The 18,601-nt window shown below is 36.8% G+C and overlaps 1 protein-coding gene across 14 annotated transcripts in view; it reads left to right on the forward strand.

Annotated features, from left to right (window-relative positions):
- Positions 1 to 18,601, forward strand: part of GPATCH8 (G-patch domain containing 8) — a 102,510-nt gene that overhangs the window by 38,187 nt on the left and 45,722 nt on the right. For 8 of the 14 annotated variants that reach the window (XM_008520609.2, XM_070561816.1, XM_070561805.1 and 5 more), the window contains one exon: positions 18,121 to 18,188. In XM_008520609.2, coding sequence (XP_008518831.2) covers positions 18,121 to 18,188 — 68 coding nt within the window. Of the gene's footprint in view, positions 1 to 16,030; positions 16,076 to 18,120; positions 18,189 to 18,601 lie in introns of all 14 variants that reach the window. The other 6 variants (XM_070561813.1, XM_070561817.1, XM_070561806.1 and 3 more) reach the window with 1 other exon arrangement.

An 18,601-nucleotide genomic window follows, 5' to 3' on the forward strand; every position in this document is an offset into this window, starting at 1 on the left:
TCTTGTCAAATGCTTTCTCTGCATCTATTGAGATGATCATGTGGTTTTTATTCCTCAATTTGTTGATGTGGTGTATCATGTTGATTGATTTGCAGATGTTGAACCATCCCTGCGTCCCTGGTATGAATCCCACTTGGTCATGACGTATGATCCTTTTGATGTATTGCTGAATTCAAGTTGCCAAAATCTTGTTGAGAATTTTTACATCTATGTTCATCAGCAGTATTGGCCTGTAGTTCTTTTTTGTGCTGTCCTTGTCAGGCTTTGGTGTCAGCATGATGTTGGCCTCGTAGAATGTGTTAGGAAGTGTTCCATCCTCCCTAATTTTTTGTACTAGCTTGAAAAGTATGGGTGTTAAATCCTCTTTGAAAGTTTGGTAGAATTCCCCAGGAAAGCCGTCTGGTCCTGTGGTTTTATTCTTTGGGATGCTTTTGATTGCTGTTTCAATCTCCTTCCTTGTGATTGGTCTGTTCAGACTCTTTGCTTCTTCTTGACTTAGCTTTAAGAGATTGTAAGAGTCTAAGAATTTATCCATTTCCTCTAGGTTATCCATTTTGTTGGCATATAGTTTTTTGTAGTATTCTCTTATAATCCCTTGTATTTCTGTGGAGTCTGTTGTTATTTCTCCTCTTTCATTTCTGATTTTGTTTATTTGAGGTTTCTCTCTCTTTTTCTTTGTAAGACTGGCTAGGGGTTTGTCAATTGTATTTATCTTCTCAAAGAACCAGCTCTTTGTTTCACTGATCCTTTCTATTGTCCTCATTTATTTTTATATAAAAGTACTGGGTGTAGGGTATGAAGGCAGTGTAAGCATCATTTAGAAACATAGGATCTAGGTTTGAGTTTGGCTCTGCCTCTTACTTTAAGCAAAAGGACAAGTTACCATCACTGAATTATTTTTCTCAGCAATAAATGAGAATTAAAATCTCTTGTCTGGGGGATGGCCCGGTGGCACAGCAGTTAAGTGCACATGTTCTGCTTCACCAGCCCAGGGTTTGCTGGTTTGGATACCAGGTGTGGACATGGCACCGCTCAGCAAGCCATGCTGTGGTGGGTGTCCCATGTCTAAAGTAGAGGAAGATAGGCATGGATGTTAGCTCAGGGCCAGTCTTCCTCAGCAAAAAGAGGAGGATTGGCGGCAGATGTTACCTCAGGGTTAATCTTACTCAACAAAAGAAAAAAAGAAAGAAAAATCTCTTGTCTGTCTTCCCACTGAGTGGTTATGAGGATGAAATAAATTAAGTGAAGTCGCTTTATGAAAACTGTAAAACATTATATAAATGCTTATTGCTATTAACACCTCTATTGTATAATGTATATTTAGGTATTTTAAATGAATTGGAGATAATCCATCTTTAGATCTTCATCCGAAACCTAAATGTCATAAAAATCATAAAGAAGCTCCTGTCTTACTACTTTTTCTTACCCAGAATTTATAGCAGTAGAAGTTAATATGTACTAGATATCTGACCTCCGGATCCGTGCTTTTACTGCTGTGTACATTTTAGGGTCCCTAAACCCCTAATTTTGGTGTTTGTTTCACTAATTCTGAGCACATTAATTATTGCCACTTCTGAGCCTAACTCACAGCATCTAAAAAGAGCCTCCATCACTGAACGGTGATGTTGGAACAACTGGATAGCAACTTAGAAAAAAGTTGGATCCTCACTGTCATACCTTACCCCAAAATGTATTCCGGATGAATAAAATATTGAAAATGTAAGAAAATGAAATCATAAAATCATTTGGATGAACAATGAGATAGAATGAGGAAAACTTGTCTAAGTTTAACCTGAAAGCCAGAAACCATTGAAAAGATAAATTTGCCTGTATTTCATCATAATTAAATAAACAAACAAAAAACAAATAACAAACTGGGGGAAATATTTGCAATATCTCGTTACAGGCAAAGGACAAATTTCCTTCATGTTATTTATCAGTGTCTAAAAGATGCACAACCTAAATAGAAAAGGGGAAATGATATGAACAGTTTACAGAAAAATAATGGAAATGACCTTTAAGCATATGAAAATATTCTTAATCCTTCTCGTAATAGAGAGATGCATATTAAACAGTGAGATACTATTTTTCACTTGTTGGATTGGAAGAGGTTAAAAACAAAATTAGTTTGGTCAGATTTTGGGAAAATAGGTACATACATAATAGCTAGTGAGAAGATAAATTGGTAAACCACTACGGAGAACAATATGGATTACTTGAAGATTAAAATGTATGTGTCCTTGGATCCAACAATTCTGTTTCTAATTATCCTTAACTTATTCTTGAAATGCACAAAATAATGTATGATTGAGGTTATATGTTATATCACTGTGATAACAAAAGATTGGAAACAGTTCACCATATTTCACTGATTCTAAGACATTTTTCATATTTTAGTAAAGGTAAAATCAGATGTATCTTATTAATGGCATTATAGTTATAATTGGCAACTTTTTAATTTATTTCTTTTTGTTTGTTTTGTTTTTTTTTAAAGATTGGCACCTGAGCTAACAATTGTTGCAAATCTTTTTTTTTTCCTGCTTTTTCTCCCCAAAGCCCCCCAGTACATAGTTGTATATTTTAGTTGTGGGTCCTTCCAGTTGTGGCATGTGGGATGCCGCCTCAGCATGGCCTAACGAGCGGTGCCATGTCCTCGCCCAGGATCTGGACCAGCGAAATCCTGGGCCACCGAAGCCGAGCACAAGAACTTAACCATTCGGCCACAGGGCCAGCCCCTTTAATTTTTTTCTTAGTGGCACCTAAAATAATCTGTTTTATGGTTAATGGCATTTTAGATTAGAAGAAATAGAATACTAAAATGGTATAAAGGAAAACCATACAGCTTTGAAAGGATTGAGATAGTTTAGTATGTACTCAGTATTTATAGAACAATTTCCATGATTCATTGAGTAAGAAAGCAAGGTGCAGAACAGTGTGTAGTAAACTACTATTTGTGTTAAATTATTATTATTTTTTTTTTTTTTGAGGAAGATCAGCCCTGAGCTAACATCTACTGCCAATCCTCCTCTTTTTGCCGAGGAAGACTGGCCCTGAGCTAACATCCATGCCCATCTTCCTCTACCTTATATGTGGGACGCCTGCCACAGCATGGCTTGATGCGCGGTGCCATGTCCGCATCTGGGATCTGAACCAGTGAACCACAGGGCGGCCGAAGCTGAATGTGCGAACTTAACCGCTATGTGTCACCAGGCCGGCCCCTAGTGTTAAATTATATAGATATATGTATATAAAGACAGATAAATAGATATACATCTCTTGGTTAAAAGTAGTATTTTGTTTCTGAAAATCAGACCTTCTGTGTGAAAACCCTACTTGGGAACCTATTTACTATTATTTTAAATGTTATACGTCATTCCCAACCCCTAGCCCATTTCTGAAACATAGCTATTTATGAATTTAAAAAATATTATTAGGATATAAAATACTTCAATACTTCTTGATTACCAAATAATTAATATTGTTGTTAACAAACAGTTGCTTTCTATGTAGTAACGTGCCCTTTCCCTTTTGTTGATACTTAAGTAGCTTTCCCAGAGTTCTAGTTTTATGTGAAATGTATCTCCAGATTACTCACATATTTTTTTCTTAAAAATATTGAATTAGATTTTTGAGATTGAAACATAAGCATTTTATTATATAAAATCATTGGCTGAAAAATGATATGTTGAGAGAGATGAACCTGAGGCATTCCACTGTGAAACCTTATATGGGTATGTTCTCTGGGATATGCTTGTATATTTATATTTATATTTGCTTGACTATGCAGAGAGAAATCTTTTTAAAGGCAAACTCTGAAGGGAAACTTGAGTTGCTTTTTACTCTAATTTTTTTTTTTTTTTAAGAAAGATTAGACCTGAGCTAACTTCTGCTGCCAATCCTCCTCTTTTTTTGCTGAGGAAGAGTGGCCCTGAGCTAACATCTGTGCCCATCTTCCTCTACTTACTATGTGGAATGCCTACCACAGCATGGCTTGCCAAGCAGTGCTGTGTCTGCACCCGGGATCTGAACCAGCAAGCCCTGGGCTGCTGAAGTGGAACATGTACACTTAACCACTGTGCCACCGAGCTGGCCCCCTTACTGTACTTTAATTTGATATGATATACTTGGATTACTATTAAAAAATATAAAGGGCTAGCCTTGGTGGTCTAGTGGTTAAGCTTGGCATGCTCTGCTTTGGCAGCCTGGGTTCAGTTCCCTAGCGCAGACTGTACCAATCATCTGTCAGTGTGGCCATGCTGTGGCAGCAGCTCACATAACAAAAAGAGGAAGGTTGGCAATGGGTGTTAGTTCAGGGTGAATCTTCCTCAGCAAAAAAAAAAAAAAAAAAAAAAAAAAAAAATATATATATATATATGTTTGTATAAAAATAATTATTTTGAAAAAGACTTTAGTCAGAATCAAAGCAGAGTAGAGTTGGGTGTTTATTTTGTTTTATGTATCTGTCCCTCCTCCCACTCTAGTTTCAGTTAGCAAATAAGTGGTGAATCTAGTTGGATAAGGCCTGCATTAGCTAAGCCCCAACAGTGTTTATACTACATTTTATGACTGAAGGAAAACTAGACTTGAATTCAGTGCAATAGAATAGAAATATTTAATGTTACAATTTAGACTTTATTGTTAAATTAGAATGTTGATCTTTAAAACTTCACTAACATCCTAGGAAAAATCATTATTTGGTTGAGGAAAAAATAGCTTTCCTTTAGTATTATAATAATAGAAAAAATTTTTCTGAATAGGATCTTTGCAAAAGCTAAGTTGTTGTCCTTCTACCTTAATTTCCCTTTGAAATTTGTTTTCCTTTGGGAAAAGGAAATAACACTTCTCAGTAGGTATTATGTGCCAAACAGTGATCTAGAATGTAACTGTTTTGCATGTCCCGCTTAATAAAATAGGTATTCGTATGCTCATTTTATAAATGAAAAAACGGTTTTGGAAAGGTTATACAGCTACTGAGTCTACCATTCAAACATAAGACTGACTTTGAAATCAGTGTTTCTTCATTTGTACCTCTTCCCTTCTTAGAAAAAGCTGATAACTGAAATTAAGAGTAGGTTGGGGGAGCACAGCAGACATGTAGCTCCCCTAAATCGTGAAGGTATGAATCGTCAGAAAGGCTTAGTTATACTTGGAGCTAGTCTAGCTGAAGGAGCCTGTAGCTGTAATGGCTTCTCTTCCTTGCTAATTAAATGAGCCATGCAGTCTTTATGCAGTTGCTAAAGGCAAGCATAATTTTAGTAATCCATGTATCAAATTCTCTAGAACCTCTCTCCTTCTTAATGGAATTTAGTTAATATAAACAAAAGAGATGAAGCCCAGTTAGTAAAGAAAATTAGTCAGAATGGGCAGTCTGTAGTAAAAGCTCCAGGTTTTAGGGCTAGACTAGAAAGGGAAAGGGATTGGGAGAGAGTAGAAGGGGAAATGGTGAATTCAGAGGCTCTTTAAACTACTTGTTGCTCAGTATAGAGATCATCACATTTAAAGGATACATCAGAAGGCATTAAATATTTGTTAAGGTCAAGGCAAAATAACCAGAAAAGAAAATGACAAATTTTTCACATGAAGATTTAGAACAGAGAAGTATAGAAGGTGATTTTTATCATTCTACTACCTTTTTTTTTTTTTAAACATTGGCGCCTGAGCTAACAACTGTTGCCAATCTTCTTTTTTTTTTTCTGCTTTTTCTCCCCAAATCCCCCCAGTACATAGTTGTATATTTTAGTTGTGGGTCCTTTTAGTTGTGGCATGTGGGATGTTGCCTCAGCGTGGCCTGATGAGCAGTGCCATGTCCCCCAGGATCCGAACCATTGAAACCCTGGGCCACTGAAGTGGAGCACACGAACTTAACCACTCGGCCACAGGGCCGGCCCTCTAGTACCTTTTTTACTAAGAAAAGATAGAGGGGGAAAAAACACAGTTGTTTTGGTTGAAGCAGAGTTCTAGGTCTCCAGGAGCAGTTTAGAAACTGTAACTAGAAGGCAGTAATGGGTAATTGGTTCGAGTAGGCACAAATCTAATTCTTACTGAGTGTTTATTATGTGCTAAGTACTTAACAAATATCTCATTTAATTCTTAGAGCAAATCTGTGAGTTAATTACTGTTATTCCCATTTTGCAGAAGGAACTGAGGCTTAAAGAAGTTTAAGCTCAAGTTTAAGAGAAGTTTAGGCTCAAGAATAAGCAACGTGTAAACGACAATATCAGCATTTAAACCTTTGTCTTTCTGACTCCAAAATTTGTGCTCTTAACTACCACATTAGATATAAAAGGCTTTAATGCTGCTTCACTTTGGAACTTTATTTTGTAAGTCAAAGGCAGGGGAGATTTGTTTTATTTTGTTTTTGCTGAGGAAGATTCACACTGAGCTAACATCTGTTGCCATCTTCCTCTATTTTGTATGTGGGTCACCACCACGGCATGGCCACTGATGAGTGGTGTAAGTCTGCCACCTGGGAACTGAACCCAAACCCTGGCCACCAAAGCAGTGTGCCAAACTTAACTACTAGGCTATGAGGCTGGCCCCCAAAAGCAGTTTCTGGTCAGAGGAGAGGTACAGACTTTTATAGCAAAAAGGGATATTAAGATACTCTAATCTAAAATTCATTTTACAGGTGAAGAAATTTAGGTATAGAGTTCCCAAATGTCTTAGTGATAGTGCTGAAACCCAATCTCAAATTCTGATTTGTGGTCTATTGTTCTTTCCATTATACCATCCAGGACATTTGTGGTGGAAGTTAAATACTAGTCTGATCAAAGATATCTGGAGATGAATTTGGAAAACCATGTAGGAAGTTGTCTGGGTCTGAGTTGATAAGGGCTTAGAACAGAGCAATGGAAATGGAAAGGAAGATATAGATATGAAGGATGATAAACTGTGAGGCAAAGTGTATAGTCACTTCACGCACCTGTCTGACTAGCAAGGCTTTGTTCACTGGGTTTATGTTAATCCTTTATAATAGCTAGCATTTAAGTGTCTACTGAATGCTTGCACATGTATTTTCTAATTTAAATCCTCTTTGAGGTAGGTATTCCTATTTTACAGATGAGGAAATTGACTATCTGAGCAATAGTTTGCCCAAGATCTTATAGTATGTAAGTGGTAGAATCATGGTTCCAAAACCTATGCTTTTTTAAATTTTTTTAAAAGATTGGCACCTGAGCTAACAACTGTTGCCAATCTTCTTTTTTTTTTTTTTTCTCCCCAAATCCCCCCAGTACATAGTTGTATATTTTAGTTGTGGGTCCTTCTAGTTGTGGCATCTGGGACGCCACCTCAACATGGCCTAACGAGCAGTGCCATGTCTGCGCCCAGGATCCAAACCTTGGGCCGCTGAAGCGGAGTGTGCAAACTTAACCAAGTGGCCACGGGGCTGACCCCCCTGCCTTTTTTTTTTGAGGAAAATTAGCTCTGAGCTAACATCTGCTGCCAATCCTCCTCTTTTTACTGAGCAAGACTGGCCCTGAGCTAACATCCGTGCTTGTCTTCCTCTACTTTATATTCGGGATGCCTACCACAGCATGGCTTGCCAAGTGGTGCCATGTCCGCACCCGGGAACTGAACCAGCGACCCCCGGGCCGCTGAAGCAGAATGTGTGCACTTAACCGCTGCGCCACTGGGCTGGCCCCCAAAACCTATGCTTTTAATCAGTATGCTGTAATAGACCTAAACTCTATGTGGTGTCTCACTTCTGTCTTCTGTAGAGATATGGTGGTGAGAAATACATGTACTACAGAATTGAGATATATGGTAGTTATTCTGGCCAAAAAAATTGGAGATAGCTTTGAATGCAATATATTTTCTTAGGGCACTTGAGGTTGTCATGTGTATTCTTCATCATTAATATAAATTTACTAGAAACTTGAGGCTAGACTGAATGGTTAAGACCCTTGACCACATTTTAGGGATGATTGGTAATTGATCTCTAGGGAAAAAGAGCATAGTGTAACTTCTGTCTCCTAATTTCCTCCCTTTTCTTATACTTTATATTTCTCCCTTATGCCATTTTTAATATTCCACCTTGTATGACTTGTGTTTATTTGTCTCTTAACCTTCATTAGACTATAGACTCTTAAATGATAATAATTGCTACGCCTTTGTGTGTTCTTTTGGTTTCCTTTCATATGTTTTTTTGTTCTGCATACGTTTATTGAATCCTTAAGTCTTAAGAGTTCAAGGACGGATAAGATACAGTCTCTGCCCTCCAATATTCGTGTCTAATGGGGAGACATGTAACAAATAACTGTAATGCAGTGTAATGATGCCATAATTGTGAAGTTAAAGGTACAGTGGGGGCTTAATAGAGAATTGAACAACTTAGAATTTCAGCTTATTTCTTGAATGATTTAACAAGTGACAAATCTCAGGTTGTGAGAATAAGGAAGCAAGCAACTGCATCACATCTACCTAACTATACTTGTTGCAGTTATATGGCATCTCCTCATTCTTCCATAAGAAACATTTGTATTTTTTTTTAAATTTTTTTTTAAATCTTTTTTTTTTTTTCCCTGCCTTATCTCCCCAAACCCCCCCTGTATGCAGTTGTATATCTTAGTTGCAGGTCCTTCTAGTTGTGGGATGTGGGACGCCACCTCAACGTGGCCTGACGAGCGGTGCCATGTCCGTGCCCAGGATCCGAACCCTGGGCCGCCGCAGTGGAGCGCACAAACTTAACCACTTGGCCACGGAGCCGGCCCCAAACATTTGTATTTTAAAGTGGGACCAAATGTGAACATGATAAAAACACAAAGTAAAAAGTGTGTTTTATAAGAAATATTTTATTAAAGAAAAAAGCTAAAAAAGGAAATACTAATTTAAAATGGCTACCAAAATTTGAAATAATGGGATTATACATTTAGAAAAGAGAACAAACAAAATAATATTATCTTTTGTGTATAAATGTGGCTTATTAGTTTTAAATTCAGTCTGCTCTCACTGAGTCTTTCCAAACCTGTGAAGTAGACAGCTACCAAATAAGAGTTAGAAAGAAAATCCAGTGGGAGCTCAGGAGGAGGGAGCAAAGAACATAGGCTCTGGAGTAGCAGGTGCAAGCTCAGGTGCCCGTTGGGGCCAGGCAGTAACATACACAATTGAAGCCCACCGAGTGTGAGACTGTAGGAAGTCGTGTGAGCTGGGCCATGTCTAGAGAGGAGTAACCGCCACTCAGGCAGCTCCTGCTCATTGTTGCCGTGTAGGAATATAGTCTCACATGTTGCCAGAGCTTCTGAATTTTTAAAAAGAAACCAGAAATCCAGATATTTTGATGAAATTTCCTAATTGATAAATGTTGGCTTGAAGTTTAAAATAATCTGGGATAAACAAGCATATGTAAGGCCTGTATTTGACCCACAGGTTACCACGTTTGAAATTTGACCTGGGTTTAGATTTGAGCTTTGAAACTAGTAAGCAGTGTGACCTTGCCTATACCCTCAGTATACTCATATTTTAAAAAAATTTGGGGATTGTTTTGGGAATTAAACACGATGGAGTATAAGTTTTATACTTGTATAGTGTCTCATTTTCCTCTCCAGTATGTAGAGTGGGAGATAATGCTGCTTAATAGATTGAGAAACTTAAGCGTTTATCCATGGTCACGTCATTAAGGATAGGAGCTATGTTTATAGCACTAGTTTTCTGACCTCTACTCCAGTGCTTTTTCCACTAGACTTATGGTTCTCAAAGTTTAGTTAGCAGCAGACTCACCCTGGGTGCTTGTTAAAAATGTAGATTCCCAGCCAGCACAACTCAGCAGGTTTGGAGTGGGGTTCAGGAAGTTACTTTTTTTTTTGCTGAGGAAGATTTGCCCTGAGCTAACATCTGTTGCCAATCTTCCTCTTTTTTTGGGTATGTGAGCTGCTGTGACAGCATGGCCACTGACAAGTGGTGTAGGTCTGTGCCCAGGAGCTGAACCCAGGCCACTCAAGCAGGGCATGCTGAACTTAGCCACTAGGACACTGGGTCTGGCCCAGGAAATTATATTTTAAACAAACTCCCCAAGTAATTTGTTCTGGACAATACGAATAAAATAGGCTTCTAAGAAAATTACCTTCATTATAGCAAATAGGGTAGACAGTTGGTTCTTTTACTCATCCAAAATGTGTTATTAGTGATTTTTGGTCTGAACTGGTATAATGCTATTTATTTTTCTTCATAGCGTTAGCCTGGTTTACATTGTTTTCTACCTTATTACTTATGGCCTTCTTTCCCCAGGGTAATTTGCATGACTAAAATGAAACTGGTTTATGTAGAAACTAGTTTGTTTCTTAATAAAGTAGAGTGTCCAAGAAACTTTTTAAGTGAGCAATGTAGCATATATAGTGATAGTGATTTCTTTGTAAGTAGAGTGGTCCAATCAGGTGGAAATAGTAGTTGAAAAGATAAAAATTCACTGGTTAACCAGTATTCCATAAATAAGAACTAAGAGGAGACAAAAATGCTTTCAAAGCTATGTGGAATCATAGACTTTAGAACTAGAAAATTTCTAGAGCCCTGAGATCTCTGGGCTCTTAGCAGAGACTCCAAAGGAAATAAAAGGGATTTTGAGTAGTTTCAGTCTTCTTGACTTTTTTTTTTTTTTTTTTGAGGAAGATTAGCCCTGAGCTAACTACTGCCAATCCTTCTCATTTTTCTGAGGAAGACTGCGCTGAGCTAACATCCGTGCCCATCTTCCTCTATTTTATATGTGGGACACCTACCACAGCACAGCTTTTGCCAAGCGGTGCCATGTCCACACCTGGGATCCGAACTGGCGAACCCCGGGCCACTGAGAAGTGGAACATGTGCACTTAAGCGCTGCACCACTGGGCCGGCCCTTTCTTGACTTTCTGAATTTACTCTCACCTTCTGCATGGACTTCATCTGTTAGAAATTTGACACACCATGGATTAATATCTTGCTATTCAGTACACAGACATAGGTGCTAGTGTCTTCTTTCAGGTGATGGCAATAGTGAAATAGTAAGCATTTTGACAGTGTTTAATTCTATTTTGCTAGGCTAAATTTATTTTCTCAGGTGATTTGTACTATGTGTTTAATTTGAAGAAGGTCTTGCTACATTATGCTTGATTCTTTTGGCTTGGATTTAATATTTGTGTAACGTTGCTTTTCAAACACAATAGTCACTCATTTTGTTAATGGAATAATAGATGGGTATGATTTTTGGATAATACTTCGGTTATTGGTCTGGATAATAATTTTCTCCGTATGTAAATAGGGTTGTTTCACTATCACCAAACTGTATGTAAAACATTAGAATTTATCACAGCTTCTGTTTTAGAGTTTCATTTTAAGATATTTAGTTTTGGAAGTGCCAATTTGGGAATGAAAGGAAAGATGAATTGATTTTTTTATTTGCTGAAGCCTTAAGGAGATGACTGGGTTAGAGTTTAACAGTGTCCCATCTATCGTTAAAATTTATGGTTTACAAAGCATCTTCTGTTTGTTATCTCTTTTGATCTGCATGCCAGTCCTGAAAGTGAGGATAATATCTCCATTTTGCAGGGGAGGCTGCTGAGACTCAGGCTCTGATTGTCAAAAGTGACACAAATGTTTAGAAATTATCTCTTATTGGAGAACTGGGATTTGTAGCCAACTCTTTTAGGGACTACCTAGAAAAGTATAGAAAGAAAATAATTAAAGATGACTTGGGTAAGGGGTTAGGGTGGAGTGTAAATGAGGAGCAGTTTAAATGAGGTTGGAAAGTCTTTTTGGGTTGTAGAGTGATCCTGGAATAGTAAAAAATTCTCAGTGTAGTTGTGGAAAACTTAACCAGTAAATAGTAAGAGTATACAACTCTAATTAAAGATATTGGATTGTTGGTTTTTTTTTTTTTAAGATTTTATTTTTTTCCTTTTTCTCCCCAAAGCCCCCGGAACATAGTTGTATGTTTTTTAGTTGTGGGTCCTTCTAGTTGTGGCATGTGGGACGCCGCCTCAGCATGGCTTGATGAGTCATGCCATGTCTGCGCCCAGGATCCGAACCAGCAAAACCCTGGGCCGCCGATGCTGAGTGCACAAACCCAACCACTTGGCCACGGGGCTGGCCCCAGGATTGTTGGATTATTACAATAGCATAGGACTGGCTACTATCTACATAACTCCCCAAACATTTTCTACTCAAATAGTTTCTACTCTTCAAACTTAAGAATTGAAGTAAAGCTTAGAGATCATTAAGTCTATCTAATACCGTTAAATATTTGATGCTTGCTTCCTTTTGACTGCTAATAAGTGATGATAGATAAAACAAATTGAACAAACCTCTAATGAACAGTAATGCAAAATTCAAATATATCTTTATAATAGCTTACATACTTTTTGATTTGGAGACTTGTATAATATAGCCATATGTTCTATTGATAAAATAATTCCTTGATTAGAAGACAGTTAAACCATCAGTATCTTGTGGCGTTAAGCAGAAAGCACCATGATGACTAAACATTTACACTTGAGCAAGTTTGAGATCCACTATGAACATGTTCATTCTCTTGAGTCAACAAATGCTTTCTAATTAAATGCCACTCTTTCCCAGATACCATGTCAGTTATTCAGGATACAAACATAAGTAAAACTAGGCACGAACGTATTCCCCAGCTGTGTTTTTTAACTCTTTTGTTTTTTCCCTCTCTTCCTAAGCCTCATAGTTTAGATTATTTTACCCTGATGCTGTATTTATTAAATTGGTTTTCCCATTTAAAAAATAAATTGATCTTATCGTAGCATCATGGTTAGCATGAGACAGCCTTCAGTGAGTTGTTATTATTTTAGCTAAACAGTCTTATCTGGAGTAAAAGTGTGATTTCCTTTGGGTGACTTTTTTCTTTTTAATTGAAAGTACCTCCTGAATTCCCTTTATTACCTCTCCTGAGGACTTGTGTATCTCATGTTATCCCTGGATGAGATATTCTTTCCAGGCTTAACGTTCTGATTCTCTAACACTTTTACTAAAGCCTTTTTAAAAAAGCCCCATCTCTGTCCCTGTTTATTAGTATACTTGTTATATGATTAAAATTGAACAATTTTATCCTAGAAAACCAGTTCTGGTACTTTGGAAACATGGAGATATGGAGATTCCTTTAGGTCACAGTTAAACTTCTGTGCCCTTAGAAGACACTTGTATTTGAAAATCAAATTAATCTGGTTGTTATGTAGATCACTAAACAGGCTATAACAAAAATATAGTTAGTTTTTGTTGTACTGAAGAACTTGAATTCTGTTTTGAGTAGGAAGTCTTTTTTTTTAAGCTTTTGAAACTCTATATAGAGAATAATTAATGGGCTTAATGTTTCCAGACAAGTAGCATATGTCATGTTACAGTTACAAAGAAAAAATATCTAAATGATGCTGAAAGTAATCATTGTTTTTATGCTACTGTGAGAAATTTGCAAAAGTGAAGCTTTGATTTGGAAGTAAATGTACCATTTTTTTACTCAATAAGTGATTCTGAAAGTTGTATGTAATCGCTGTTTTAATTTTATTTAAACACACTAACATAGCTAACTATAGAGTCCTGTTTTGAATGGTTTGGAAAATCAGAGAATAGTCACCATGCTAATTTTGTAGTATTCTTGATTTTCACATATGCGTTTGAGTTGCTTAAATAAGAAATAGATTTAAAGATGTTAGGTCAGGTTCTTAGCCTTTATCAGTTTAGTGGCCTTTTGGAAGTAGATTTGTGACTTTTTAATGGCTCTAATATTTACTTATGCTTTATCAGGATCAGTCTTTAAAAACTATTTTAAATGTTTTTAAAAGACAGCTTCAGACGTTTTTAAGCTTTTTGAACCATATATACATTGGCTCCATCAATTTTCTGTGTGGGCACCCCCCTGCCTCCGCCCATGCCAGAAGTTTAAATTGGTAAGATTATTTTGCCTAGTTATAGATAATTCATGGGGCGTAGGACTTTGTTTTGAACAGTGCCATATGCCCAGTGCCTTCAGCAGTGCCTGGTATGTAGTAACAACTCAATAAATATTTGTTGCTGAATGAATCTCAATGAGGGGAGAGACAGCAGACATAAATTGTGTGTTCTTACATCTGTTGACTGTCCAACCAGAGTTTTAATCACTTCAGAAGCTTCATCATTTCTAACTTATTTCTACAGGGAAGGCATGTGTCTTCTGTTTCTGGGGTGTGGCTGATACCAAATTATGGTTGTCCTTTAATAGCTTCCTCTCAATTGTTCTGCTCCCGTAGTTTGTGTCTTTAAAAATAGTGTTTCTCAAAAAAAAAAAGGAATATTTCTCTACAGTCCAATTCTTTGGGCCAGTTTTATGGATTGATGTATCCTTAACTGTTTTAAAATCAAAACTGACTCATGAGGGATTGTTCTCAGAAACAGAGCTGTAGGCAGTCAATGGATTTTTGTATTTGGCCTCCTTCTCTCTTCACTTATAGTAAGTCATAATACCTTAACATCTTCCAAGAGATGTATATGTGAACATTTTAGCACTTTTGTCACTATACAAGTAAAACTACCTTTTAAAATATAGAAAGTACAATTCTTTTGGTTAATATTAGAAACATCATTTACCATTTTTTTCTCTCATTTTAAAAAATTTTTATTGAAGTGTAATTGACATACAACTTAGATTAGTTTTAGTTGTACAACATAATGATTTGATATTTGTATGTATATTTAAAGTTTTGACTTAGAAAATATGAGTATCAGTTTTTTTTCCATTACGTAAATACATTGGTATTGGCACATTTTCAAGTTGGTATTGTTTCTTTCCCTTCTCCAGTTGGCCAGATCACAGTCGTAGTATCTATAGATCTTTGGCTGAGGAGGGCAATTTCTTCTAAGGAAAGTATTTAGTGTTCTGGTTGAAGTTACCTCCTTTGAGTGAAATAAACAACAAAATGTTCTTAATTTAATAGATTTTAAGAAATATTTGCCCCGTTTAAAAGAAAGCAAGAAATAGGGAACCTGGGTTTAGTTCAATTTATTTTTTAAAAAGTTGAGTGTTCTAGAGACTATCATATTAGCAAACATTCTGTTGCTACCTGTCTTTTAAAAATTCATCACTACGTGTTGTTATTCACGTATTCCACAGTAATGTTCTTTATAATAGGATTTATCAGTGATCACAAATGAATAAATTGAGGGGTTTTGTTTTGCTTTTTTTGAAATACTGCAACCCCCTCCTTTGTGTATTGTTCAGTGTCTTTTCCTACTGGGATTTTTCCTCGGTCTGGAGCCTCTTTAAAAATGGAAAGAAATTACTGTTTGACCTGGGCAGTAATATCACCTTCCGATTGTTTTTAAAACCAGATTCATTGTTTTCTATGAGTTACCTCTGAGGGGACTAAATGTAAATGTGACAGCCCTTTTGATGCCTCTTTCTCTGGAGTTTCTGGTCTCCTTCAAAGCTTGACTTTGTTGTGTGCAGAAAGAACGATGTTTTTGGTCCAGGGGAGACTTCATTAAAAGGAAACAAAATTCTAGGAAAAGCTACTTCAAGAGTTTTATTTATTCGTAACAAATCTCAGTTGCACATAAGTTTTCCAAGCGCTGAAGATCTAAAGTTACTTTCCAGACCTTTTACTTATTATATTTTTTTAGCAAAGTCTTGATGATCCTCTCCCATCTCCCCAAATCCTCTTAGGGTTCTTTTAGTAAAGCAAATGACTTCATCACTGTCCATTTGATCTGACTGTCTTTGATATTATTTCTTTAAGGAAAAGTCCCACCTTGGGTCCTCAATACTGATTTCCCAGAATGAAAAGTTAAATGAATGTTTGGAAGCTAGAGCTAGTTCTTTCTCTAAACTAACACCTGCCCCCACCCACTGCGTTATTTTAGAAGAGATTGTTCATGTTCTCAAGTAGCAGTACAGAAATCTCACAGCCAGTATGAAAACAACTGCTGTAGCACAAAGTGTCCTTCCTCTGTCCCCAGCTGAAATTGGGGGAGGGACAAAGCCCAGTTGTTACTTTACCCATCCCGTCTGCCTGCTAGAAGGCCTATTTCCTATCCTAATGGTTTCTGCCTAACAAATGGTGTTTCTTTTTTACAGCGTTATGATCCTGGACTTGTTGTGGTGATGGTAAACTTAGCAGTGGTAATTTTTTATTTTCAGACTGAATTACTCCTTTTGTCATCAGTGCACCAATATGTTAGGCTTACTTTCTCTGTTGTAGCCTTCATCCTTCTGCTTGGTCTTTTTCATTTTCCTTTCCTTTCCTTATGCAACTTGTCTGATCCTTGTTCATTAAAGGGTAATGTTAAGAAGGGATGTATCTGTTTGTGTTAGAACTGCCAAAAAAAAAAAAAATCAGATAAAACACTAAATTTTAATACTGTCAAAAACTTGATTTCCCCACAATGTAATGGGCACTAGCACTTGCTACTGCAATTTATAAATAAATTAAAACAAACTTTGACTGCCTTAGAAGGCAAAAGTACTAATGCAGAGTTTGTAAACAGGGGTTTACAGAGGTAATGAATTTGTACCAAAACTTTCTTGATTCTTTCAAAACCAATTTTGACAGACCAAAAAAGATACCAAAAACAAACAAAAAAGTGAATTTCTTTGACATTTCAATTCTTTCATTGGACCATTTGTTTTTACCAGTAAATCCCTGATTGAGACGTTATGAAAGTGATATTGCACCTAGGAAGTCATTTTTATAACCTGTCTTTAATTTGGTCCTTTTGCTAAAGATTGCAGTCACTGCTTATTTATTATACCATTGGGCATAAGGTAGTAATGCATTTTCATTTTGTTGAACTGGCAGTCTTTGATAGTATGTAAAAGAAGGCTGTATTTTTGAACTTTTTTCCCTTTTTTTCTGGCATGAGATGTTCTTTATGTACTTAAACATTTTTTTCGCTATGATAATTATTCCTAATTATCTCCTTATTTATTGTTTAAAAATGATAGTGGAATATTGATGATAAGTAGTTAAACGTCTGAATTTGCTTTTCATTACTTTTTAAAGACAAAAATTAATCCCACAAATATAGAGCAAATGGATACAAGTGGTTGCTGATCACTTTGAAAACAGTTTCCTTTTTTTCCCTCCAGGACCAAACGTAGTCATGATCATGGCATTTTATTTTTTTTTTAATTTGGTTTTGGTAATACTTCAGATTTAGCCTGACAAAACTCAACTTTTAGCCCAAAGGTATAATATATATGTGTGTATAATAAAACAAAACAAAAAACAATTGTTTACACCAGCCTGAGTGAAGTGATGAGGGAAGTAAACATTGTGTTTTTTCACTAAAGGTGTACAGCGGATAAGGTAAGTCCTCTTTCAGTGGGCTTACATCACAATAAACAGCGCAAGTTGTGATGTAAAACAGCTGTGGTAGTAAAGTGCTTGTCTGCCCCATTTTGCTTTGTTTGGCTGGTTATGAGTGGATTAAAATACATTTAAAAAAATCTCCAGCATAGATCAATTAGTTTAAAGTCAATTATCTTCGCAACCAGTCCTTTTCACAGCTTACCAGTTGCCACAGCCAGTGTTAAATCCACTCTGGAAAACGAGACCCCAGAGCACCAGTTTAAAAATGAAACGATTCTTTGTCCCCTAAGGGCAACTAACTGTTGCTTTTTACTTAATTTTTCTCAACCCTATTTAGCCTCTTTTGAAAACAAAGTATTAAGCATACTGAGTTGCAATTATACAGTTTTTCTGTATCATAATTTTGAAACTGTGCTTTCTCAATTTAAGCATGTCAGTTGAGATAATTATTACCAATTTTAAAAGTGTGTGTGGGAGGATGTCAGTGGACAGTAAGAGTTAAGTGATTCTTGATGGAAAGTTATTTGGGGGTCTTTTTAAGAAGTCATTTCTAAAGTTTTTGATTTTAAACTTCCTGGTGCCATTGCTTAGAAGTGCTTTGCATTACTTATTTATTTAGTTTTGCCATAGTAATCTGGAATTATTCCCAACTGGAAGTTCAACCAAGGTAGTTAGTGGGCTTAAACTGGGAGAGGTAGGTTTGGTTGTAAGCTGTGAGAATGGCTTGTGTTTGGTTCACTGTAGCTTTCTGGTCTCTGCACTCCAAGGCAAGATCTCTAACCACCCAAACCCAGTGTGTAAAGTGAGCTGTTGGCTTAGCTTTGCATCTTACCTTGATTATGTGTTCCTGTTACAGGAAGAACAGATCCCATTCCGATTGTTGTCAAGTATGATGTCATGGGCATGGGTCGCATGGAAATGGAGGTAAATTGATCTCATTAGCTTATTTATTTTATGAAATACTTAAATTGATATTAATTCCCAATTCAGATGCAAAGGCAAAATACACTTTATTAGATAGAATGTAGTTTTAATATTTTTCTTTGGAAATTTAAAAATATATTTTACAATCTCATTTAGTGCTCCCTTTGAGGCAGGTAGGTAGGCAAATAACGCCCCTCTCTCTTTTTTTTTTTTTTGAGGAAGATTAGCCCTGAGCTAACATCTGCCACCAATCCTCCTCTTTTTTTGCTGAGGGAGACTGGCCCTGAGCTAACGTCCATGCCCATCTTCCTCCACTTTATATGTGGGATGCCTACCACAGCATGGCTTGCCAAACAGTGCCATGTCCGCACCCGGGATCCGAACCGGCAAACCCTGGGCCACCGAATCAGAAC

The sequence above is a fragment of the Equus przewalskii genome, chromosome 10, assembly GCF_037783145.1.
Source record: "Equus przewalskii isolate Varuska chromosome 10, EquPr2, whole genome shotgun sequence".
In the NCBI taxonomy this organism is placed as follows: domain Eukaryota; kingdom Metazoa; phylum Chordata; class Mammalia; order Perissodactyla; family Equidae; genus Equus; species Equus przewalskii.